General features: G+C 40.3%; 2 protein-coding genes across 4 annotated transcripts in view; one reads left to right on the plus strand and one right to left on the minus strand.

Moving 5' to 3' along the window:
- Window positions 1-25,217, minus strand: part of STK38 (serine/threonine kinase 38) — a 109,752-nt gene that overhangs the window by 43,670 nt on the left and 40,865 nt on the right. The window lies entirely within an intron of this gene.
- The window catches only part of KCTD20 (potassium channel tetramerization domain containing 20), a 24,863-nt gene continuing 3,716 nt past the window's right edge, over window positions 4,071-25,217 (plus strand). Inside the window, exons 1-7 of one of the 3 annotated variants that reach the window (XM_015560866.1) lie at window positions 4,071-4,141; window positions 13,799-14,002; window positions 17,471-17,744; window positions 20,688-20,790; window positions 21,145-21,265; window positions 22,722-22,919; window positions 24,543-24,653. In XM_015560866.1, the coding sequence (XP_015416352.1) occupies window positions 13,843-14,002; window positions 17,471-17,744; window positions 20,688-20,790; window positions 21,145-21,265; window positions 22,722-22,919; window positions 24,543-24,653 (967 nt within the window). In that variant the 5' untranslated portion in view covers window positions 4,071-4,141; window positions 13,799-13,842. Of the gene's footprint in view, window positions 4,142-5,773; window positions 5,854-10,877; window positions 10,942-13,798; window positions 14,003-17,470; window positions 17,745-20,687; window positions 20,791-21,144; window positions 21,266-22,721; window positions 22,920-24,542; window positions 24,654-25,217 lie in introns of those variants that run through there. The other 2 variants (XM_006759027.2, XM_015560867.1) reach the window with 2 other exon arrangements.

Consider the following 25,217-nt stretch of genomic DNA (forward strand, 5'->3'; position numbering starts at 1 on the left):
TTTAAATTATGTTAAGTAATTGATATTCATTCTAGAGACAGCACAGAGGTGATCACTGCTGGACCAGAGGATGAAACCCCAATCCATGGGCAGCCTTACTATTATCGTGAGGGTAATCTATAAAGTGGCTTGGGAATTAGGGGGATTGTTGTAATAGTATCCTATCATGGCTTTAAGAAAATACCAAACCCAGTCGTTTTCTTTTATTTTTTTTTTATTTTTATTTTTTAGTCGTTTTCTTTTAAATAAAGCCTTTTTATGGCAGACAGCGTCCTCAGGTTTAATAAAACCTTACTTCTTATAGCAGACAGCGTCCTCAGGTTTACCAGCGAGCTCTGCGCTGTCAAAAAACCTCTTCTGTTTTGGAGTTTGTGATTCTTCCTGAAAATTCCTGGGTTGAAACGATTTATGTTTAAGCAAACCAGCCAGCAGAATAGCAGGATAAACAAGGTTGCGGAGGGACTGCGGGCCCGTTGGTGAGAATGCGTGTTCCAAGCCTCATTGTGCCCCTGTCGGCTGCCACCTGAGGACGGAGGGTTTTTACCGGTTCCCAAGACAGTGTTGTGTGGTATCAGTGAGATACGATGAGTCCAGAATCAAAGAGCTTCCCCCCCTCCCTCCATCCCGGCGTGAGGTTGTCCCTTACAGACGCCCGCGCCCCTCCCAGGAGTCCGACCCGAGACAGACCCGGGGCGGGTCCCGAGCCGCCTGTGCAGCCGAGCCAGCGCCCTCCTGGGCTGGTGCCCGGATCCGGGGGCCACACCTGGGGACACGCCGCCCAGCTCCCTCGCCCCTTGTCGATTCTCTCTCCCCTGCCCCCTAACCAGCCAGGAAGCGCCGACCGGAAGGAAACTTCAAAAAGATGTTTTCTTGGACTCTGACACGGGGTAGGAAATGACTTTCGTACATATTTCTAATGCTGCCTTGGTGGTTTGGAGGGGGCCCGTGCCCATGGATCTGTCCTCTTTCCTTCTGGGGGCTACTCACTACCAACACCCCCAGCCAGCCCGTCTCCTTCCCTTAGAACCGGGGCAGCAGTGCCGTGTAATTGCCATGGCCTTGAGCTCGGGCGTCCTGGTGTGTAGCAGGCGGCAAACACCCAGCAAATGCCTGTTTTGTGCGAAGCCCTGTAGAGGCCGTGGGAGCTACAACATGGCCAAGATGGCCCGTTACAGGGCTCCCTCGAGGACCACCTCTGCTGCCAAAGCCCTTTCTGTGTCTTAGTCCCTCTTCAGAGAGACGGGTCGGGAGGAGGTTCAGGTCAGGCCGTGTGTTCCTGACCATTTTCCTGTCGGGTATCTTTGTGGTGCCTGATTTCTCTTACTCATCCACCTTTTCCTGTTGGTTCACAAAGCATCATGTGTTGCCGTCCGTGGTCCTGGGCTTCACAGCCACTGCGCCCCGGTCTGCCTCCTTGCCTCACCGGAGTAGAAAGTTTAGGGAAGTTGTTGGAAAATGATTTCTAGTTGGAATACCCAGAGTCGTGGAAAGATGGGGCCTAGAGATATACGGAAACCTATTACAAATTTATCTAGTGCTGTCTAGTCTTTCAGGAGAATCTGAGCGAGGACATAGATGGCGGAGTGAGGACTCCTGGCTCCTAGCCCACTGTTCTTTCCACTAAGTCATCTCCAGAAAAAATGCTTCAAAAAGGAAAAGGTCCAGCGATGTTAAGTTATAAGGAGATGAGGAAAATGGAGAGACTGCCACATGACAACAAAAGCAGTATTATTTGGGAAAAATGGAGCCATATAAATCATGAAGAGCGGGAGTACTAAAATAAGGAACTCTGAAGCTTGAAAAAAGTAGTAAAAGGAAAAATGAGAGCAAATAGGTAGTTACCTTGTAATCGCAAGAGATTTATCTTTTTAAAGATCCAGTAAAGGTTAAGATAAGTACATTGGAATTTTTATTACCGTATTTGCCGGCGTATAAGACGACTGGGCGTATAAGACGACCCCCTAACATTTCCACTCAAAATACAGAGTTTGTTATATACTCGCCGTATAAGACTACCCCTTCTTCCGCACACCTTCCACACACCAAATAAAAGGTAAAACAATATCAGATTTGATTTTAACATTTTAATTTATATTCAAATGCTTATGACATGCAGGAAAACTGTCACAAGGCTGTATGTAATCAATCATATACATAAAACAGTGCAAGTTTATTACCGGTAAACATACCGGTAATTCACTAAAGAAAACACACTCTATAGACTGGTACCATAGATGCTTCTCTGGAACACAGGCAAGCAGCCCACAACCTAGAGGGACTGTCAATGATAGAAGTAAGATAACAAATAGAGGGAGAGAGCAAGTGCCGGGCAAGTCCCTAGCAAGTTTGCTGGCGTGACAGTTTCACCTTAAAAGCCTTCAAACTCCTCTTCATCATCTGATATTAAAAGTTCATCAACGACATCTTGGTGCCATGATAGGGATGATAGGGGTTTGACTGGTCGACATTTTCTATGCTGTACTGTACAATGGGGCAGTATTGTGGTTGGCTGTTGGCTGTATACAAAGCCTGATTTGATTGGTCCCTGCTCCCTGTTTAACCGCCCTGGCACTATAGCAGTCTGGTCCACCCTTGCATCAGCATCTCCCTGGGACCTCACTAGTGCGCAAGTGCGAGCTCTTCAACATTCTAACAGGCACCATGATAGCGCAAAATCGTGAATCTTCAATGCATATGTAAAGAAATATACGGTAACCCGAATTTACCACACTCGCAAAATCGCATAACAGCCGAGCATACACCCAGCAGCGCTGCTGATGCCTGAACGGTATGTGGAATGAAGTGGGCGGGCATCGGGAGGCCACTATGGCACGGGGCAAGCACTATGGGCAGTCTATCTGAAGTGTACCTGGCGTATAAGACGACCCCCCACTTGGAGGCATATTTTTCAGGGCCAAAAAATCGCCTTATACGCCGGCAAATACGGTATATTAGATGTTTAAGCAGTGTCCAGAATCTTTTGACATCACATAACTATACTATAGTCCTTACCAGAGTTATTGGGTATCTCTGTTGGAGACAGTATAAAACTGATGTAATTACTAATATGACTCATTATATTCTCATGTTCCCATGGGAAATTAGATTATTGGAATAATATATGCATTTCTGGAATAGAAGGAAGGAAAGACATGGATGAAAGAAGAGAACCTTTTGATATTTTTGCTTGGATCCCCAAATTAGACGTTGTTGGATTGTTCTTGTATATTCATGAAAAGTAGAATTAGAAATACTGTAGTAACGACTTACAATACATAGACATTATTATATACCAGATGCTGTACTAAATGCTTTTTTATGTCCATTATCTCATTTCATTATCTCTTTTTTACAACTGAGGAATCTGACACAAAGAGTTTAAGCTTGCCCAAAGTTGTAAACCTAGTAAGTGGTCAGTGTTCAAACTTAAATCTGGCTGACTCCAAAGCCAATAAGATTTATGCTCAATAGTGTCCTTATAGACAGCTGAACAATATAGGCTTGAACTGTGCAGTTTCATGTATATGGAATTTTTATAAAATGACTGCAGTTCAGTTGACCCTCATAGTTTAAACTCCACATTTGGGAATCCGAGTATGTGAAGGGCTTTTGCAGATTTTGGACAGTGTGGGAGGTCTATGCCCCTAACGCCAGTTGTTCAAGGTCAGCTGTACTGAATTGTGTAGTGATTTAAAATGTGGGCTTTGGATCCAGTCTTTCCTGGGTTCAAACCCTAACTCCTTCATTGACTAGCTTGGATAAAGTACTCATCAGTTCTGTGTCTCTGAAATAGTGACTGTAATAGTACCTCCCTCAGAGGGTTATTAGGGTTGAGTTAATGCATGTAACTTACATGATGTGCTTACAGCTGTGCTGAGACATTGAAAGTTCTCAGGAAATGCTGGCTGTGCATTGTTTTTTAAAATATCATTTAATTTATTTCAAGATACTGTTTTCTTTAGATCCAGATTGTCCATTCTACGGTTGAAGTTTTAAGGCTTTATGATAAATTATTATAGGTATAAAGTAAGCTATCTCTGTTCATACTAAAACAGGTGGAGCCAGTACAAGTTTGGAAAGCACTGAGGTGCAGTGGGAAGATGTGTGACCGGGGCCAGTGGATTTGGTTTCAGTTGTCTCTGTTAGTATATTCCTATTTGTTTCATAAAGAAGGTTGTAAGGATCAGATGAAGTAACAAATGTGAACGAAATTTGAATTGTATGTTATACAGATGTAAAATACTGTTGTTAAAATTATAGAGGTAAGCCCAGCTGGCATGGCTCAGTGGTTGAGCGTTGACCAATGAACCAGGAGGTCACAGTCCAATTCCTGGTCAGGGCACATGCCTGGGTTGCAGGCTAGATCCCCAGTAGGGGGCATGCAGGAGGCAACCGATCTCCTTCCTCACTGAAATCAATAAAAATATATTTTTAAAAAAATTAGAGAGGTAAGTGAAAATTCCCACCCCACTGTAAGCCAGCAGAGACAGATTCTAGGATATAGGCCTGAGAATCTAGAACCACTGGCTTAAACCACTTATATCATATTATTACTTAAATTTACTTATCTTTTCTCCCTGACTGGGTGGCTCAGTTGGTTGGAGCGTCGTCTTATACCCCAAAAAGTTGCAGGTTCAATTACCGGTCAGGGCACAGACCTAGGTTGTGGGTTTGATCCCTGGTTGGGACACATAGGAAGCAACTGATAAATGTTTCTCACATCAATGTTTCTCTCACCTGCCCCCTTCCTCTCCTTCTAAAAATTCAATAGACTTATCCTCAGTGAAGCTTTAAAAAAACTTCCTTGTAATTTTTTTCATATATCCCCACCTAACCAGTGTGTGAACTTAGGACCCACTCTGGAAAGTGTTCCTCAATCCTTTGTGTCCTTCCAAACAGTGCTAGTGCCTTCACACAGTAGATGTTTGGTAAATGTATGATGGCTATATATATATATACTAATTTGCTGATAATCTGAAGTTACCAAACACTTCTTTATAATTTTGAGAGATTAAAAAATAAACCTAGCTGATACAAGTGCTTAGTCATACCAAGAGATTCGTTAGAAAGCTGTGTAGTTTTTATTTTATTTTATTTTATTTTATTTTTACAGAGAGAAAGGGAGAGAGATAGAGAGTTAGAAACATCGATCAGCTGCCTCCTGCACATCCCCCGCCGGAGATGTGCGCGCAACCCAGGTACATGCCCTTTGACCGGAATCGAACCCGGGACCTTTCAGTCCGCAGGCCGACGCTCTATCCACTGAGCCAAACCGGTTTCGGCAGAAAGCTGTGTAGTTTTTAGTTTTAAAACTACAGGTTTGGTTTACAGAAATAACATGTTTGTTATTCATAAATGTTTGGAATTAAGAGTTAATAGTGGTATCATAATTGTTTTGTTACTTCTGCAAGTGGATGTATTCAGAATCCAGTACTTATTCTCTATAAAAATATAAATACTCAGAGATGTAAATAGAGGGTTGTTGGTGTTGGAATTGAGAAGAGGGATGATGTGGTAGCTAGGTATTAATGCAAGAAAAAAAAGAGAAACAAGCAGAGATTTAAAAAATAAGGTTTTCAAATATTTTTACAAGCTTGAAACTAGTTTTAAATATATAAATAGTAATAATAACAGCTAACACTTTTTCAGTGTTTACCATATGCCAGAGACTGCTTTATTTGAAGTCTTTATAATTTTTAAATTAGTTCTCCCAAATAGATACTCTTATTATTTTTAATTTACAGGTAAGAAAAATGAGGCTCAAAGAAGTTAGTCATGTGCCCAGATTCACACAGCTAGAAAGTGGTGGAATTAAGAACCAACCCAGGTGATCTGGTCCCAGAGCGCTTGCTGGTAAATATGGGAGGCAGGGTAGCGTACAGTTAAATATAGCTCCCCTCCTAGTAACGCAAATGGAAAAACATTTATAACATCAGTTGTTTGAGAAGAAAAAGAAACGAGAGAAAGGGGGTAGGAGAAGGGGATTTATCTTCACTCGGGGTTGATTATACAGATGCTTAGGCTCACAGGAGAGGAGGTAAGGAAGGCGTGTGGTAACCTTGACTGGTATTCAAGAAATGCAGTACCATGAGTTCTTTTTCTGCACAGAAAAAAGTCTGCATAGCTGCGATATTCATCTAGAAATATAATTTATCTTTAAAGTATATATTGTATGTAAGTTATTAATATAGGTGAAGTAAATTTACATTTTACTTCTTGAATTAAAATGTTGATTAAATGCTGTCTTTAACAGAAAATATAAAAATATCTCTAGTATTAATAGTTTCAATTATCCACACATATTTTTTTAACATTTCACTGGAATGAGTTATGACAGTAATATTTTTAAGTAAAGCAAATTTTTACTTCCATATAGTAAGAGTTAGAACAAACAGCTGCATTCTGGGTCATAAACTACTACATGGAATCTGAATGTGTACAGTTGCCATCTCCATTAAATTTAATGTTCTAGGCGAGTTATCACAAGAATTCTAAAACTGTTAAAGCTGGTGTTACTCATTGCAAAAGGAAAGTATAAATGAGTAGTTAAGATATAATTTTAAAGATTAGAAGAAAAAATTTCTCTATTGTCAACTTCAAACTTAGAACTTCTAGATAAGTGACATAGAAAAATGATGGGAAGATGTTAAATTACAATTATGCATGACATTGACACAGAAATATATGGCTCAGTGGAACAGAGTTTAAAAACCAGAGTAAGCATATATTATGTGTTAGTATTTGAGAAAATTGACATCTCAACCACTGTGGATAGGGGGAGGAGAATGGACTCTTCAGAATATATTGTTAAAACAGTTAGTTGGTTAACCTTTTAATTTTGTGAGATCTTTACCTCATGCTAAATGCCAAAATAAACTCTATATGGGTTAAAGTTTAAATTCTTAAAAAGTAACTATGAAGTGCATTGACTTAAATTTGATACAACCATATAATGGAATATTATGTGCCATTGAAAATGATGTAAGACTGATTATTGACATACAACCATGTTCATTGTATGCTGAGAATACAAAATAGTATTTATAGCAGAATTTCAAATTGCAAAAATAAAAGAAATATATGTGTTTATTTATATTTAGAAGGTCAGGAAGAGGCGTTAAGATTGATTTTTGTCTTCTCAGTGTTTTCTGCCTGGAACAATGAGCATGTTACCATCCCAGTGCAAGATTATCATTTGTCCTTGTGGTTTAAAATTTGACAGCAGTAAAAAAGCTAAAAAATAGACAGTTTGGTAGGAGAAGAGAAAGAATATGACATTTTCCTGAGGGAAGAATAGAAAGACACAGAAAGTCAGGTGCAAGTGAAAAGTTAGGCAACTGAGGCAAAAAATAATTCAAAGAACTCCAAAAGCAATACAGTGTGTAATTTCATCGAATCAAAATGAGAAAGATAGCTGAAGTCAGGAAAACCATACAATAGTCAGAACATAAAAAATATATTCAAAAGTGGAGGAGGAGCGTGATGAGTCAAATAAATGCCAAGTAATCATACAAGGGAGATTCATATACCCAGGTTCATCTCATGTCTTTATATAGCTTTTTGAGGGCTTTTCCATATATTCTATTTGGGAAAGGATTGTCTAACTTTGTAGTGGTAGATATCCCATTTTTATGCTTAAAACACTGAAGTTTAAAGGACATTTTCTTGGTGACATGGCTAGTTAATAACAAAGCCAAAGCCAGAACCTGCTTTGCTTCAGTCTGCTGGGTGGCCCTGCCATCATATCTTGTCGTCTCACAGACTTTCACAGAGATGTGAGCATGTCATGGGAAACATCCAGTGATTCTGGTCAAGCCTGACACACTTGATGGGAATAAATCACTGCTGTTACCTAAGATCCACCTGGCGTAGGCTTTTTCCCCACCCACTCAAAACTTCTAAGGCTTTCAAGGGTGGAATTTTGGAAGTATGCCGAAAATGAACGGCTTTTTAAATGACCACATTAGAATGAGATAATATTTCACTTATCAGATTAGCAAAAATAAGGAAGACTGAAACATAGCAAGAATTCTGGAGAGTGAATATTTCATGCTACTGGAAGAAGTGTAAATTGGTGTATTTATAAAGGATAAGCTGGTAGTATATATACCCTTTTCCATAGAAGTTTTGTTTCCAGTTTATTCCAAGGATATAATAGGGTAGATGCCCAAAAATATACATGCAAAGGTTTCACCACAGCGCTGTTGATTTTTAAAGTATTTATTTATATCTTTCTATGTTGACTGAATTTTTTTTCTGTTAGCACACATTGCTTTTATAAGCAGTAAAAAAAAAAAAGAAGAAGAAGAAGCTATTTTTATTTATGGAAAAATAAAACCATCTATCACAGGATTCTTGTATCACTACCATAACTCCTCCTTGATAAGAACTTCAGCAATAATGACCCTGGAAACTATTGGTTTTCTCTTTCATCTCTGACAGTAGAAGGATTAAGTCCTACAATCAATAAGGCAAGATGGTTTCGGGGAAGCAGTGGGATTGGTTGGAAAAAATATAGTAATCCAAGGACCTAAGTTTCGAATCTATCTTTGCCTCTTAGCTAGAGTGTGATTTGGGGCAAGTTGCTAAACCTCTCTAAAGCTCCCCCCCCCCCCCCAGCAGTAAAGGGAAGATAATGAAAATATCTCTCCTGGGGTAGTTTTAGTAATAAATACTATTAGGTTTGTAAGAGATCTTTGTAGACTCTGTGGTTCAGGAACAATAACAACAATCAACATTTATTGAGTGCTATATACCAGGCATCATACTGAGCACTTCAAATGTATTAACTCATTTAATTCTTTTTTTTTTTTTTAATGTGCCCGCAACCCAGGTACATGCCCTTGACCGGAATCGAACCTGGGACCTTTCAGTCCGCAGGCCGATGCTCTATCCCCTGAGCCAAACCGGTTTCGGCTCATTTAATTCTTATATCAACTGGTGTGGTTTATCCTCTCTTACAAGTGAGCAGGTTGAGACACAGAGAGACTTAGGAACCTGCCCAGGGCCAGGGTTATAAAAGGTAGAGCCATAATGGAAGATCAGACTCGGGGAGAAATGTAGCAAGAAATCTGTAAGAAGTAGTTACGCCTCACCATTCTGCCAGAGTTCTTTGAGGAAGACGGCAAGTATGTGGGAAGGGAGGACCCAGTGGAAATAACATACTTACAAGGGTTTCTCTCTTTACAAGAGTCAAACAGCTAAATTATTACAGGTTTGGGGATATAAAATAGGAAAGCTCCAAGATTTAAAAATGTTAAGAATATAGTTTGTATGGGCTTAATCCTGGAGTGGTCTTACTCAGTACTTTTAGAAATAATCTGGAAAAAGGAAAATCAGAAGCCTTAAATAGTCAGAAGACAGAATTTCTTCTGAGACTGGAACATTAGGGCTACACATGCAAAGGGAGAGAATAGAAGCATCAGCAGAGTTGATTTAAAATATATATAGATCTCACGTAGATGTTTCTCTTTGTCTCTCCTCCTCCCTTCCACTCTCTCTAAAAATCAGTGGAAAAATATCCTCGGATGAGGATTAACAAAAATAATAATACATACATACATACATACATATATATATAGCGAGAGAGAGAGAAAAAGAGAGAGAGTTAAGTAGATGTAAATATTTAAACACACGCACCCAGAGTACATTTTGAAGATGGTAGCCTATAAGCCCTCAGTCAGTAGTATCCTAGGAGGTGATCATGTAGACATTTTAATTGTATTCCATCACCTCTGTTGTCTCTCCCTCTATTTTCAACCAACTCTTTTAACCAGAAATCCTGGGTATCACCAGAGAATATATGTGAAGCAAAATGGAATCTGTTCACCTCTGATAGAAAGCATTAGCAGGGTTCTCATTGCTCTGCATAATGGAACTAGACCAAAGTCAAAGGCCATTAGAGTAGTAAAAGAAATGTAGTTGTTTTCACATAACGCCAGACTAAAAGGAGTAGGATTTGTATCTGAAATGAAGAATTGGCAAAGATATAATTACTTTCTGAATGTATTTATGAATTATAGATGAAGGGTGGGTGTTTATTTACCAATTTCTATGCATCTACCATATCTTCACCACTGAGCTCTGACAGAGGAGACATGATCCTGAAGTAAGAGATCAGATGCTGTACCATTAACAATCTGAAAGCATAATGCTTTTGAAATGCATCCATGTTAAATTTAATTGTCCCCAACCCTATTCCATCTGGATTTTTAAAATCTGAATAGTTCAATGGCAAGCTATTGAACTTCATGGAACAGTGATCTGATTATCTTCTCTTCTTCAGAAATAATTAGAGGAAATTGCAAGTAGAAAGAAAATACACTTGTTATCTAGAGATTATTTTGGATTAATACTCAAGATGACAGTGTTCTAGAGAAAAAACTGTGTCCTATTTTTAGGTGCAAGGAATATGTGGAGATAATTCTACTATCAGAGATTGTATGTAAATTTTCCAAGATGGGGAGATTATGATGCTAAATGTCTTGCTGTTTCAGATCAGCAAAACCAAGACTTAACAAAATGTGGGCCTTCATAGGAGGCCTGTGAAGTAAATAATAAGTATATTTGTGCAGCTCTTCATGGTGTATAAAATGCTTTTATGTGAGATGTGGAGGTGAAGCTTGAGCTCGCTTGCTTCTTAGCTATACAGTTTCATTAATATATTTCTAACTCCCAGTTGTGTTCTGAAGCAGTCTCTTCAGTTACTGTTAGGTGTGCCAGGGGTGTCATGATCCTTTGCTTCTTGTATTTGACTTTTAGGACTGTTGGCCAAACAGTGTTGTAGCAATAGAGAACTGTATTGTTGAAATACTTTGCTTATTTCTTTTCTTTTCCCCCCCTTTTTTTTCTCTTTTCCTTAGATATGTTCTGAGGACCAAGACTCATTTGGGGATGGTTACAGAACTGAACCATAGTAGGCAATGAAAATATACATTCAGAGTTGAGTAAAACATCCTGCTGGAAGGAAAACACACCCCTACTATTAAATTTAAATGGGCTGCACTGGTGTATGTTGAACAATTTGGTGTTAGCTGTTTACTTTTTAGGTTTCATAGGTTAAGACAGTTTTGTTCGGTCATGCTAGGATGATAGAGGAATTCATTCATAGGGACCTTGGGAAATGTACATAAGGATTAGGCTATTTTTTAAAGCATTAGTCCTGAGACAGTTTCTTGAAAAACTGAGTTCTGAAACCAAATCCAGTTGGGAAAACTGAAAACTGGATCCTGACTTGGAGTTTCATAGTACACTCTGATCTTGTTCTTTGAAGCACTGTTTGTACGGGTAATAGTTAAGTAAGGTCATCTTAAATATTCATAGGTAGACAAGGCTCATAGAATATTATATAGCAGTTGAAAGGGGCATGAACTAGATCATGATCTTCCAACATGAATGGATCTCAAGAACGTTAATTTAGAGAAATATTACAGAATATATGAAATTGCGCAGCCCCGCAGTGCTCGCAGCCCCACCCACCTGTGCTGGTCTTTGGTCGTTAGGGCCACAGGCCTTTTATAATAAAGATGGGAGATGCATACAGAATATAGTTTGTTTTTTAAAAGCAGCATGCTTTTAACAGTATATCTGTGTAATATGAATATATTTTTATAAAGTCTAAAAGGGTTCATACCAACCAGGTATAGTCACTTGGAGAAGTGACTAGGGTTGGAGATGATGATCAAAGGGTCCTTTTTAAGAAAGAAAATATTCATGTATTATTTATAATAAAAATGAACTAAATACAAATAAAATGCTTGTTAATGCTCAACAAGTTACTTTCTTTTCCCTCGTTGGAGATATCTACCCTCCTAATTCCAAATATCTATAATAATAAAAGTATAATATGCAAATTGACCGAATGGCCAAACAGCGGAACGACCGTCCAGATGACCTTCCGGATGACCTTCCGGACAAAGCCGGGGCTGCGAGGGTCGAGGAGGCTGGGGCTGGATGCGAGAGCCGAGACAGATGGTGCTGTGAAGGCCTACTCTTGCATGAATTTCGTGCATTGGGCCTCTAGTATCTTTATATTCATTAATTGGCTGTATACAAGTTAAACTGAGTTTTGAGCTTCGGTTCTATAAAATAGGAAGAAAGTATTTTCATTCTAGTCCATTACAATGAAATTATTTTTCACACATTATAAGGAATAAATGAAGTAACACATACAAGCAGTCTAGACTGCAAATTTTCAAGAGATAGGCTTATTCAAGCTTATATTTTGGTTCAAGAGATCTTTTGAGAGCAACAAAGAGAAGTTTGAACTTGGTTCTTGAGCAGTTAGTGAAGAGTTGAGAAGCAGCAGCTATAGGTTGAGTGAAACATTGTAGTTCAAACCAGTTAAGCTTAAAGAAGCAAATCCTTTTTTGATCTTTCAGTGTTGGTAAGAAATGTGCTTTCCAGTTCCATGGCTGTTCTTTATTGTTCTGCAGACCTGATTTTGGCTTCTTCCGAAGGGAACTTGAGGGCAGTAGTGGTTCCGTTTGACTTTACCAATCTCCAGGATAAATTTTAAGTGGCTGCATTTTTTGTGTGTAGATATGCTTTTTCTTTAAGAAAGGGTAATTCTGAAAAAGCTGTACCCACATATCAAGTTTTCTGTCAGAACATTCATCAATTGATTTAATTTGCCTAATGTTATAAGAACCATTGTCTGAAAAGATTTCATCAACTAAAAGTATCTCTTCTTTAAAACAGTTTGTTTTCAGGCACATGTATTGATTCATCTTTCCAAACTGGTCATTTTTATATTTCATTCAAGTTAAAACAAGGATTAACTGATCAATCAACTTTATGCTAAAAAATGTTTTAATACAAGCTATGAAAGGAAGAATTTAATTCACAGTACAAATATTTACTGGCACCTCTACATACTTGCGTGTGAGGGAAATTCAGAGTATTAAAACATGTTACTGCCCTTTGTGACCAGACTTCTTCCTAAATTGGTGTTAGCCTGCAATCCATATGCATAAAAATTGGTGGTGATGTACAATGATTCTTCCACCAAAATAAGTGGAAATTAGTAGAGTATAAACTGTGAAAGTACTGGGTAGGGTGAACTTCAGGAGTGTTTTCAGTAGTTGGACAGCCCCCAAGGAGAAGGGCTGCCAGGCATGACTACCTGGAGGAAAGGTATAAAGCCTCCTGTCTGACCTCTCCATTCTGCCTCATGCACGAATACCTTGCACATGGCATTCGCCAGTAGGTGTTATTCAGGATGATAGTGCACCGCAGAGGGGGAAGTTAGCCTTGTGTCCAGTGACATCTTGGTGTAATTTTGAGGTGGGTCTTGGGGATTGAGCATAATTAACAGAAAGTGCGAGAACTTTTTTTTAGTGCTGGTGACTTCTAGTTTCAGCTCTCATGCTAGCAATATTGTTGTGATTGTTTTGCATTTCTTTGTGCTTCACTGTTGCAGGAGTATGTCTGTCTCAATTTTTAAAAATATATGGCAGGTTTTCTTTAAGTGATCAATTGGACTCTTCCCCCCCTGTGTCTCTGTAGTATAAATACCACCATTTAATATGTAGAATTGATCATGAATGTGGGCAAAGTCAGTGAGTGCATTCAATGTCTGTTTGTAGATAAAGTTTAACATTATTCTCTAATAACAGGTTTATCATTTAAATCAACCAGTTCCTCTCAATGTAAATCATAGAGATGTTTAAGATGTCATTTCTTCTCAGAACAAGAATGAGAGCTGCCTGTCAGTTCTCTAGTTTGGCTTTCATGCCATGGAAGGCCTTGGAAACCTGTTTTGAGAGAGTTCTAAATGATGCATATTCCTGTCTTGCAGGTTTTTTTCCTGATCAGGAGGACAGATCAGCATAGAGTCCAAGCATGAATGTTCATCGTGGCAGTGAGAGCGACAGGTTATTGCTGCAGGAGGCCAGCTGCCTAATGGATGAAACCTCGTCTGCAGCCCAAGAAAAAGAAACTAGTAGCCTGACTTCTTCTGGTCTTCAAAATCTTGCTTATCCGCTAACTCCCAGGAGTGATGGTACGGAGACTAGATATTGGCTTAATGTAGAGGGCCTTCTGACACCTGAGCATCCACTCTGCCCAGAAGACATAAATGTCTTAATCTTTATAAATAAGATATCCAGTTAATTGGCTTAGCTTACCTTTCACAATTATATAAAGCTAACCATAACAGAAAATCTCCACTTATTCAATCAATCTAGAACATCTAACTTAGGCATAATGGTGTGAGAAAAACAGTCATGGGTTTGCAAGCAAAAGACCGGTTTAGATTCTACTCTGCTACCTATCTGCTATAACCATGGGAAAGATTCTTAATCTTTCTGAGCCCTGCTTTCTTAATCTAGAAAACAAGAATATAACATTCTTCTGACTTCATAAGGCTAGAATATTAGAGTTAATGGATGTGAAGGGTCTTATAAACCTTTTTCTTTTTTGGTTTTAGAGAGAGAGGAAGGGAGAGGTATAGAGAGACAGACATCGGTGAGAAAGAAACTGATTGGCTGCCTCCTGCACACCCCACACTGGGGATGGAGCCTGCAACCCGTGCATGTGCTCCATTGGGAATGGAACTGGGGACTCCTGGTCCATGGGTCTATGCTCAACCATTGGCCATACCGACAGGGCTCTTTTTAACTTTTAAATAAAACAGTAGCAACAATAATAGCAGTTACCACTTACTGAGCACTCACTGTGCTAGGAATTTTACATACATCTCTTTATTTTATTTATTTATTTAATATATTTTATTGATTTTTTTTTTTACAGAGAGGAAGGGAGAGGGATAGAGAGTTAGAAACATCGATCAGCTGCCTCTTGCACACTCCCTACTGGGGATGTGCCTGCAACCAAGGTACATGCCATTGACCGGAATCAAACCTGGGACCCTTGAGTCCGCAGGCTGATACTCTATCCACTGAGCAAAACCGGTCAGGGCTACATACATCTCTTTAGATCAAGAGATCTAAAGGAAACGAAGGGTTGAGGGTTCAATTCCTGGCAAACTGTGGTCAAATCTGCACTGCTGCCTATTTTTGTCGATAAAATTTTGAAATACAGCCATCATGCCCATTTGTTTACATATTGTCTATGGCTGCTTTCTTGCTACAATGGTGGAGACTGACCCACTGAGCCTAAAATATTTACTTTTTGGGTCTTTACAGAAAGTTTGCCGATCCCTGCTTAGATTAGTCCTCCTTTTAAAAATGATGAAACGTGGGTAACTTTTGCTCAGGTTCACACTGCTAGGATGTGGGGACTGAGATTTGAACCTGTGTTGGATCAGGCTGTGCTATTGTAGATTTATCAGCTGATGGACAAGCGGAGTCACTGCCCCCTAGAGTGCACCATTAGAGAGAAGTTGTGCACTGAGTCTCTTTTCCCGCTCACCTGTTTAACGATAGTACCTGAGGCATCCTTCAGGAATCGACCTAATTTAATTGTTTCATTGCTGGGGGCAAATCAAGCTTTCTAGAGAATTGAATTAGTAATTTAGATACCTACTTTAATTTTTAAGAACCTGCCAGTGTGAAAGCCTGTCTGGTGATTAAGGTGTTTCTTCCTACAAGCCTGCCTGTGGGTTGTGTGGGAACTTAGCTTTGGGTATGCAAAATCAGGGCCACACTGAAAACTTAAGTCCTGCAGAAGCTGTAGGTTGTAAACCCTAAATTGGCTTTTGGTCTAGATTTTGCTTTCCTTTTCTCCAGAAACAAGGTCGGGGGCGTTAATCAGACTAATTCCCCAGAGGTCATGGGCAGTAATCATGTTCATGAAATATTGTATGCAAATTTAGAATATAGGAAGGGTGGGATGAGAAATTCAGTTGTATCTATAATATTTTATTTCTTTCCAAAAAAGGTTTGAAGGAGAGAAAAATGTTAACTGAGCTTGCCAAATACAACTAATGGCATATACATGTGGTATTAACTCTATGCATCAGCAGATGAGTGGATTAGAAAACTGTGGTACATCTACACAATGGAATACTATGCTGCGGTAAAAAAAAAGGAACTCTTGCCTTTTGCAACAGCATGGATGGAACTGGAGAGCATTATGCTAAGTGAAATAAGCCAGTCAGAGAAAGATAAATACCACATGATCTCACTCATTTGTGGATTATAGAGAACAACATAGACTCTTTTAAAAAAAAATTTTTATTAAGAATACTTTTTATATTAAAATATATTAGGAAAACTGCCTATTTAAGCATCCTCTAAGCCCTGGCCAGTGTGTTAGATGGTTAGAGCGCCGACACAGGAAATGAAGGTTAGAGGGTTCAATTCCTGGTCAAGGGCATGTACCTGGGTTGCAGGTTCACTCCCCATCCCAGATGGGCTGCATGCAGGAGACAACCAGTTGATGTGTCTCCTCCTCCCCTCCTCTCAGTCACTCTCTCCCCTTCCCTTCCACTCGCTCTCTGAAAAGCAATGGGGGGAAAATATCCTCATGTGAGGATTAACAAAAAATAAAATAAATAAAAAATAAGAGCATCCTCTGGGAATCCTTTTGTAAATACTGGCTCCTTGCAGCCAGAACTATGAGAAATAATCTGTTAAGTCTCATTCCCTTTCTCTTGTGTGCACCCAGAGTTAATTAATTCCAGTTTTAGTCTTTTGCATGATGCGGTATTGTTCGTTTTTAAGTGCTCTCACATTCTTTCAGTTGATAGTCCTGTGAGGTAGGTGGAATGAACGTTATTCTCATTTTAGAGATGACGAACCAGGTTTAGAAAAATAAATTACTTAAAGAAAATAGCTTTTTGGTGATACAATAACTGAGCATGAATCCTAACCCAAGGCCATTTGCATGGGAATTTTGCAGCTGATAGAAGACCTGCCTGTTCAGAAGTGGTGTTGGTGATGATAGGATGCCCCTTTGCATAGTGAAAATGCATTTTTCTGTGACTTCTAGGAAAAGTGATGCATTAGACAATAGACTCTGTCATTGTCTTTCTGGAAAATAGAATTTGGAAACATTTTTTAAAAATGTAGAAAGAAAATGGTTTTGGCACACCAGCGGTAGCACAAATAAAACACAGCAAGTATAAGTATTATTTAGAGAAGTGAAAACAAAAGTAGAAAGTTATTGCCTCTGTGGAACAACACTGGGGCGGCCATGGAGTGTGGCAGGGGATTGCTGGTTTTCCACAGAAAGTTGTCCCTAATGTTTTAATTTTTTAAAACCATATCGAAGTTTACTTTTAAAGTTTTTAATCATTTTATTTTAAAATGTGGATATTACTGCCTTTATCCCTTCTCCCTACACACACATGTGCTTGGCATGAGTGGAAAAAAGCTCAGGGGAATCCAGTGTAAGTCTCCTGTTATATTTCTTCTTTACTTGCTCTGGACAAGAGTTTTTGCCTGTTTGCCTCTAAACATCTGTGGGGGTTTTGTTCAAATTTTTATTGTTTTTTAAAGAAAACAGGGTTTATTTTTCCCCCAAGGCTTTTGCAATTGAGTTATTTTGGTTGATTTGTATCTTTCAGACCTTTCACTGGACTATGCCTCTCAGCCAGCAAGCCTCCAGTTCCCTCACATAATGCCACTTCCCGAAGACAGCAAAGCCTCCTGCTTCCCAGGTGGGACTAAACGGAGCTATGAACCCTTTATTGCTCCAGAACGATTTGGAAACAGCACTATGGGCTTTGGCAGTAACGTTCATTCCCAGGCGCCAGAGAAAGTGACACTTCTCGTAGACGGCACACGTTTTGTGGTGAATCCACAAATTTTCACTGCTCACCCAGACACCATGTTGGGAAGGTAACTGATGATACTTTCCTTCTAAATGCACTCTGTTCTCTATGACTGGAATACCTGCTGTTTATCTTGCTTTAGATGTGAAAATGAAAAGCATTGCATTGCTGATTTTCTGCCTTCCTCCTTTGGTGAGATGGAGGGCAAGCTGGTACAAAACATACATGTGTTGGTAATTTGGGGGACTGGGTATTTTATTTCTAAAGCCAGTATAGTGAACAAAAGAAGGGAGTGCAGCCATGCAGCCAGAACTATCAGAAATAATATGTTAAATCTCATTCCCTATTCCTCTATAAACTAACTCTGAAACAGAAGTCAGATACTTAATTTATTTATTCACAATTTGCATAACCTCCCAAAAGCAATGTTTTTCTGAGTTCTACGAGTCAGAGATACTGAGATAAAGTGAGAACTGTAAATTGAGTTCATCTTTCTTTCGTCTTTTGTCTCTTGATAAAAAAAATAGAATTAGACAGAAGTTTCACAGGACACAACAAAGCCGTTTCACTGAAAAGTAGTATATTGCCTGCCATCTATTGCCAGTTCGGCTGAGAAATAGATGTTTTACTGTCATTTTCTGATGCCTCTGTCACTACTTGTTTTCTGACATCTGGCTTTTCTGTTGTTTCTTTATTCTTCATGTTTCATCCAGACTGTAGTCTTATCCTCCTCTCACTGCCCACTGCCCCAACTTTTCAGGATTAGAATTTAGGGAATGGAAAGAGCCTGCCCAAAGGAGCACTGCCCACAAGGGCTCCTGGAGCCTGGACTGGAGTTAGGAGGTCCTCTTTCTGCAGTCATAGACCTTAACATGAGGAACAGCCAATGGGACAAGAGTAAAATAATAATAATAATGTGTGTGTACATACCTTTGACTTTTAAGGATTTTTATCCACTTAGAAGTAGATGTTATTTAAAGATCTAACCTCACTCAGGACATTGAACTAATTTAAACCACATTAGAAATCAGAGGAAAATCACTAATTTTACTGAATCTTAGGCCAAATGGGATCCAGCTATTCAAATATGTGTCTACTTGAACATATACATACAAATTCATGATGAGCCATTTTTAACCAAAACCAAACCTATATATTTCTCAAACATCTGAATTAAGATTAAATGAGAACATTAAATTATTTTCTAAATTGGCCCTGTATTTACTCAGACTTGACTTCCTGTGCTCAGTCTTGGTATCACCACCAGTAATGTCCCGCCCCCCCGGGCCCCCCCAACAGTGTCCCTGAGTTCCTCAGGGCAGTCTGGCTGAGGTAGGTTTCCTCTGAAGGTGGTGATAGAGAGAAGAAGGCAAGCATTATCTGGGCAATAGATCCTTAGCTAACAGTGGTTCTTTGAATCTAGGAATGGGTTGTCCACGAAGAAGAGAGTCTGATTTTCTTTATCTAAATGGTTCATCAGCTGAGTGCCAGGGTCATGAGTTCTGAGTGTTACTTGGGTTTGTTGTCCTTGGCTGCACAACAGTACTCATAAGCCCAGCCACTGAGCTTACAGAGGTGGACCGCTAGCCGCAGAGGGGACAAGTTGAGAGATCAAGAATGGACTAATGCACATCCATGCCGCTATTGGAGAACTAGGTCCTGCTGATGGAGGGGGATCATACTGCATTTGTTCACTATTTTGATTCATAGCTGTCTCAGCTAAACGTTAGCCAGAATGTTCCAGAAAAAATGTTAGCATTCTTTGAAGACAGTTTTTACCAGGATGGATTTCTTATGTATGGTCTAGTGATTTGGAAAGCATGTGGAATAGAGTCTTTTTCAGACCTTTAAAAGTAGCCAATTCCGAGTGGAGGCAAACGGTTTTGAGCAGTTGAGCAGCAGGACTTCCCGGAGGTTAAGGAAGGTAACGGCAGTGCGTCCCCACTGAGAACTCAAGTCAGGCTGTGTAGCTAGCAGCTCTCTGCCCGCCCTTCGTGCTCACTTCCCATCCCACATGCAGCAGGAGTCATAAGTCTTGGGGCCAGTTTTCCTGGAGGGTATCTGAGAGGAGGAGGAAGAATGGGAAAGGTGAATCAGAAAAGCAACCTCCTCCTCAGACCCTCATGACCTGAGTTCATGCCCAGCGCAGGCCTGCCTCTCTGAAATACGTCAGACTGCTGATGAGCCTAACACAGTGACGGCAAACCTATGACAGGCGTGTCAGAGGTGACACGCGAACTCATTTTTCTGGTTGATTTTTCTTTGTTAAATGGCATTTAAATATATAACATAAATATCAAAAATATGTCTTTGTTTTACTATGGTTGCAAATATCAAAAAATTTCTCTATGTGACACGGCACCAGAGTTAAGTTAGGGTTTTTCAAAATGCTGACAGGCCGAGCTCAAAAGGTTCGCCATCACTGGCCTAACACCTACCCTCCTTTTCTACTTGACCTGAAATTCCCATAGTTAGTTACTCCTTGGCTTGAAGGGCATTTTCCCCCCAGAGCTCCACCACTGAAACGTACCAGGAAGGGAAAGCATTAACATGTCTGCACCTGTTAATACAGATTCATCTGTCAGATTAGAGGTTGAAAGCAGAACTCGGGCATTTTGAGAATTGGCATCCCGGGTAGGTAAATGCTGATAGAGGAGGGAAAGGGATAGGAAAGGCCAGGAGCATGAGACACCGTGTCTCTGAGCTGCCTGGCACATACAAGCAGATTCCCGGCAGTGGGGAGCGCAGGAGAGCAGCCCTCACGCTGCAGACACGCTCCCAGGGCTTGCTTCCCTGCCCCTGCTGTCACAGGAGCTCGCCACAGCTGAGCCTGGCGGACTTGCTGCTTCGTGCCCCTCGCTGAAAGCCACGCTGCCTTCTCTTCCAGTCTGAAGGGCATTGCCCAAGACTGGACTGCGTCGTGGGGGCTGGGCCCCAGTGCTCTGTTAACTTACACTAGGCGAGAGTGAGAATCCTGCCGGAGGTCACATTGTTGCCTGGTGTCTTTCAGGATGTTTGGACCAGGAAGAGAATACAACTTCACACGGCCCAACGAGAAGGGGGAGTATGAGATTGCCGAAGGAATCAGCGCAACTGTCTTTCGAACGGTGCTGGTGCGCAGTAGTCTTTTCGTTCTATCCTCTTCCATGGGCCCGCATGATCAGAAGTCCTGAGAGTCCATCAGGCTGTGGTACTGACCTTAGGGTCTCTAGTTTCCAGTGGCTGCCTTTCCCACTTTACTTTTTATTCCTGTAACTTAAGTATTCTTGCTGTGTGAGCTCAATCAGGTATCAAGTTGTGATTTACCATGTCAGGACATCCAGGAGCCACTGCCATTTAGTGAGTCAACAACTTGGTGACAATGTCAGTAACCCATCACTTTACAGAACCAGCAGTGAATAGGTGTTGAAGAGGTAATTTTTCATCTTGTTCTTTACCTACATTTCTTCCTCCTAATCTATTTATAGGATTATTACAAAACTGGTATCATCAATTGTCCTGATGGCATCTCTATCCCAGACCTTAGAGATACGTGTGATTATCTCTGCATTAACTTTGACTTCAACACTATCCGATGTCAAGATCTGAGTAAGTACAGGAGCAGCTGCACTTAGTTTGCCTGGAATTGATTGGCATTTTTTACTGCTAACCAGAGATTCCCAAGTTTGGGCTGAGAATCATCTGCAGAGGCAGAGGGGTGCTGCTATCCATTCCCTCTCTCGCTTCAAAGCATTTTGAGGACGTGCAGTAAACAAGAGAATGTGTAGTGAGCTCTAAACCTAGTTGGCCCGTGAGTTACCAAGTTAATTCCTTCCCCTCTTGGTGTCTCAACCTTTTTATTAAATAAAGGGTACTGATTCTCAGAGCTATGGGAAGTCTCACTAGGAAAGTTAAACAGCATAAATTGGCTGGGTTCTTAACAATTATATTTATCATTAGCATTAACTTAGTGTTTGTTAAGTGCTTTATAGATGTGAACTTGGTATAAATCCTATAATAATCCTAAAAGATGGGTGATAACCTCATTTAACAAATGAGACTGAGAAGTTAGCTTGTTCAAAGCTCTAAGCTTAAAAAGCTGAAATTAGAACTGATTGACTACAAACTCCATGCTCTTATCATTACCCACTAGGCTCCCTGAAATTATTTTTAAATTGTTCTTTGAAGTTCATGATACATTTCCCTGCAGACTCCATGAAGTTGTCTGGACTTGTGAATTCTCTACTGGGTCTAGTATATACTTAGGGCAGCGGTTCTCAACCTGTGGATCGCAACCCCTTTGGCGATCAAACAACTTTTTCACAGGGGTCGCCTAAGACCATGCTGCATATCAGATATTTACATTATGATTCATAACAGTAGCAACATTACAGTTATGAAGTAGCAACGAAAATAATTTTATGGTTGGGTCACAACATGAGGAACTGTATTTAAAGGGCCAGAAGGTTGAGAACCACTGACTTAGAGCAAGTCCCTTGGTGTCTCCAAACTTCAGGTTCTTCTTCTTCTGTGTACTCTTAACTCCATGAAATTGGGGTCTAGAGGATCTTCAGAAGCAATACTGCAGAGTCATCCCCGAGTGATGATTCTATATCTTGTAGAATTATGTTTATGATATGACACTATGTTCAACAAAACCTCCATTGATCAGAATGCTCAGGGATTATTAAGCACTAGAGGCCCAGTGCACAAAACTGATGCACAAGTGGGGGGGTCCCCCCCTTAGCTCAGTCTGCACCTTCTCCAATCTGGGACCCCTTGGGGGATGTCTGACTGCTGGTTTAGGCCCAATGCCGGCCTGATCACCCCTCACTGCCTCTATGTGCTGGCTATATAGGATGAGTAAAGGAAGCATCGTAGAATGTGAAATACACCTAACAAAATCAGCTTAATTACCACCTTGAAGTAGGAAACAATCTCTGCCTTCAAATGGCTCACTTCTCTGGACCCTATCAATGGTAACAGCGATTACCCGATCATCTTTTTCACTCCAGTAACATGCACTTGGGCAGAGCGGATGCTCACCTGCAGTTTCTCTCCCCAGGTGCTTTATTGCATGAACTGTCCAATGACGGTGCGCACAAGCAGTTTGACCACTACCTCGAGGAACTGATCCTGCCCATCATGGTGGGCTGTGCCAAGAAGGGGGAGCGGGAGTGCCACATTGTTGTGCTGACCGATGAGGATTCTGTGGACTGGGATGAAGACCACCCCCCACCCATGGGAGAGGAATATTCCCAAAGTAGGCGCCACCTGCATGATGCAGATGTTTTTTGCAAGAAACACGCTACCCAGAATAGCAACTAGATGCCAGAAGCAGCGTGAATATCACTGAGCGCCAGTGATGAGCACACTCACCTGGAAGATGAGTTCAGTGTAGTGACGCAGGTCTGACTGCTACGCTGTGGAGCATAGTGAATGTCATACCTTCCCTGCTGCTGGTGCCTGGTACTGTGTCAGTTCTGAGGCAGCCTGTTAAATGGTGGTGTCATTCTTCCATTTTTAAATCCTTTTGAATTGATAACACAGAATTCAAAAAGTACATAAGGATGCACATTGAGAAGTCTTGTTCCCACCTCTGCCTCATCTATCCAGTTTTCCTTCTCAGTTTCTTCCAGACATTTCCATTGCACATAAATCAGCACGTTTTTCCTGTCTTTCAAATGATATCATATAGAATACAGACTATTCTATACAATTTCTTATATTAAAAGCCTCCATGCTCTTATTTATAGCTGTATAGTATTCCATTGCATGATTGTCATAATTGATTTAACCAGCCCTGTTGATGGACATTTAAGCTATAAATTATAAATGATGCTGCAGTGAGTAGCTATTTATTTATTTGAATTTTTATGAGTTTATTTGAGTTGAAGTGAAGGCATATGCCAGGGAACAAGATCTCAAGTGCTCCGTGAATATCCTTTTAACACAATCTTTTTTTTTTTTTAAATATATTTTATTGATTTTTTACAGAGAGGAGGGGAAAGGGATAGAGAGTCAGAAACATCGATGAGAGAGAAACATCGATCAGCTGCCTCTTGCACACCCCCTACTGGGGATGTGTCCGCAACCAAGGTACATGCCCTTGACCAGAATTGAACCTGGGACCCTTGAGTCCGCAGGCTGACGCTCTATCCACTGAGCCAAACCGGTTAGGGCTTAACACTATCTTTTCACACGTGCATATCTCTGTAGAATATTCCTAGAAATGAAATTTCTGTCAAAAGCTTTGTGCTTTTGTAATTTTGATACATGTTGGCAAATTATCCTCCATAAAGTTTGAGTCAACTTACACTCACAAAACATAGGTTTGTTTTCTGAACAGTGTTTCACTAAAGTTTTATATTTGCTATTTGAGTTTTGGTTTTCATTTCTCATTTCATGAATGAGACTGACCATCTTAATTTTTAAGAGCCATTTTAATTTCCTTTTCTGTTAAACTATTTTTTCCTTCAGCCCATTGCAAAATTGGATTGTTAGTCTTTTACTTAGAGATTTGTGTAAGCTCTCTATTTGTGACCTCTAATAAGGAAGTTAGCCCTTTGTAATATGAGTTGCAAATATTTCTTTCAGTTGGTTGTCTTTTTAGCTTTAATAGTTGTTTTGACTAAGTAGAGATCTATTTTTATATAGTTGAGTGTATCAACTTTTCTTTTATGGCTTCTAGGTTTTATGTCCTACCCAGAAAGGCCTTCCATATCCTATTTAACATTTAATTTGTGATCCACCTGAATTTTTTTGGCATCAGGGCCAAAAGAAATACAACTTTTATTAGTCTGATTCTGTTAGCTCATCTCCTTCCTCTTACGGAGTCTTTGCTCCATAACTAACCCAGATCTTTTATTTTTTATTTTTCCCACAGTTCTTTATAGTTCCAAGCTCTACAGATTCTTCAAGTACATTGAGAATCGGGATGTTGCTAAAACAGTGTTAAAGGAACGGGGCCTGAAAAACATTCGCATTGGAATTGAAGGTAAAAACATCCCAGTCAGTATTCAGCTTGCTTAGCTTATGGAGGTAGGCTGCAACTACGGTCCTAGCTTATGTCCTGAAAACTTCCAGACGACAGTGGACAAATGAAAACTACATTTCTACCCAGGTTTCAAGGATCTTTATTTTGTTTTGTCCTTATGTTTCCTTTTCACTTTATTTCCAGTTGAAAATGCTTTAAAGCAGCTGCAGGAATAAGTTCCAATTTCCTGCCTGCCGGGGTCCAGCCCCAGCAGGTCCAGGGGTCCCCAAAGGTGTGGGCGGAGTCGGTGAAGAAGGAATGACACGGAGACAGCGTTCAGTTGATCAGCAGCCTAGGCAGGATCTCTAGCCAAGTTCTAGTCAGGATCTCCAGCGAAGTTCTGGTTAGGATCTCCAGCCAGGTTCTGTGGCCATGTTCTCTCGCTAGGTTCTCCAGCCAGGTTCGGGTTAGGTTCTCCAGCCATGTTCAGTCGCCAGGTTCTGTAGCCGGGTTCTTCAGCCAGGTTCTGTCTAGGTTCTCCAACCAAGTTCTGTAGCCAGGTTCTGTCCAGGATCTTTTGTCTTC

Source organism: Myotis davidii, unplaced genomic scaffold (genome assembly GCF_000327345.1).
Source record: "Myotis davidii unplaced genomic scaffold, ASM32734v1 scaffold1036, whole genome shotgun sequence".
Taxonomy (NCBI): domain Eukaryota; kingdom Metazoa; phylum Chordata; class Mammalia; order Chiroptera; family Vespertilionidae; genus Myotis; species Myotis davidii.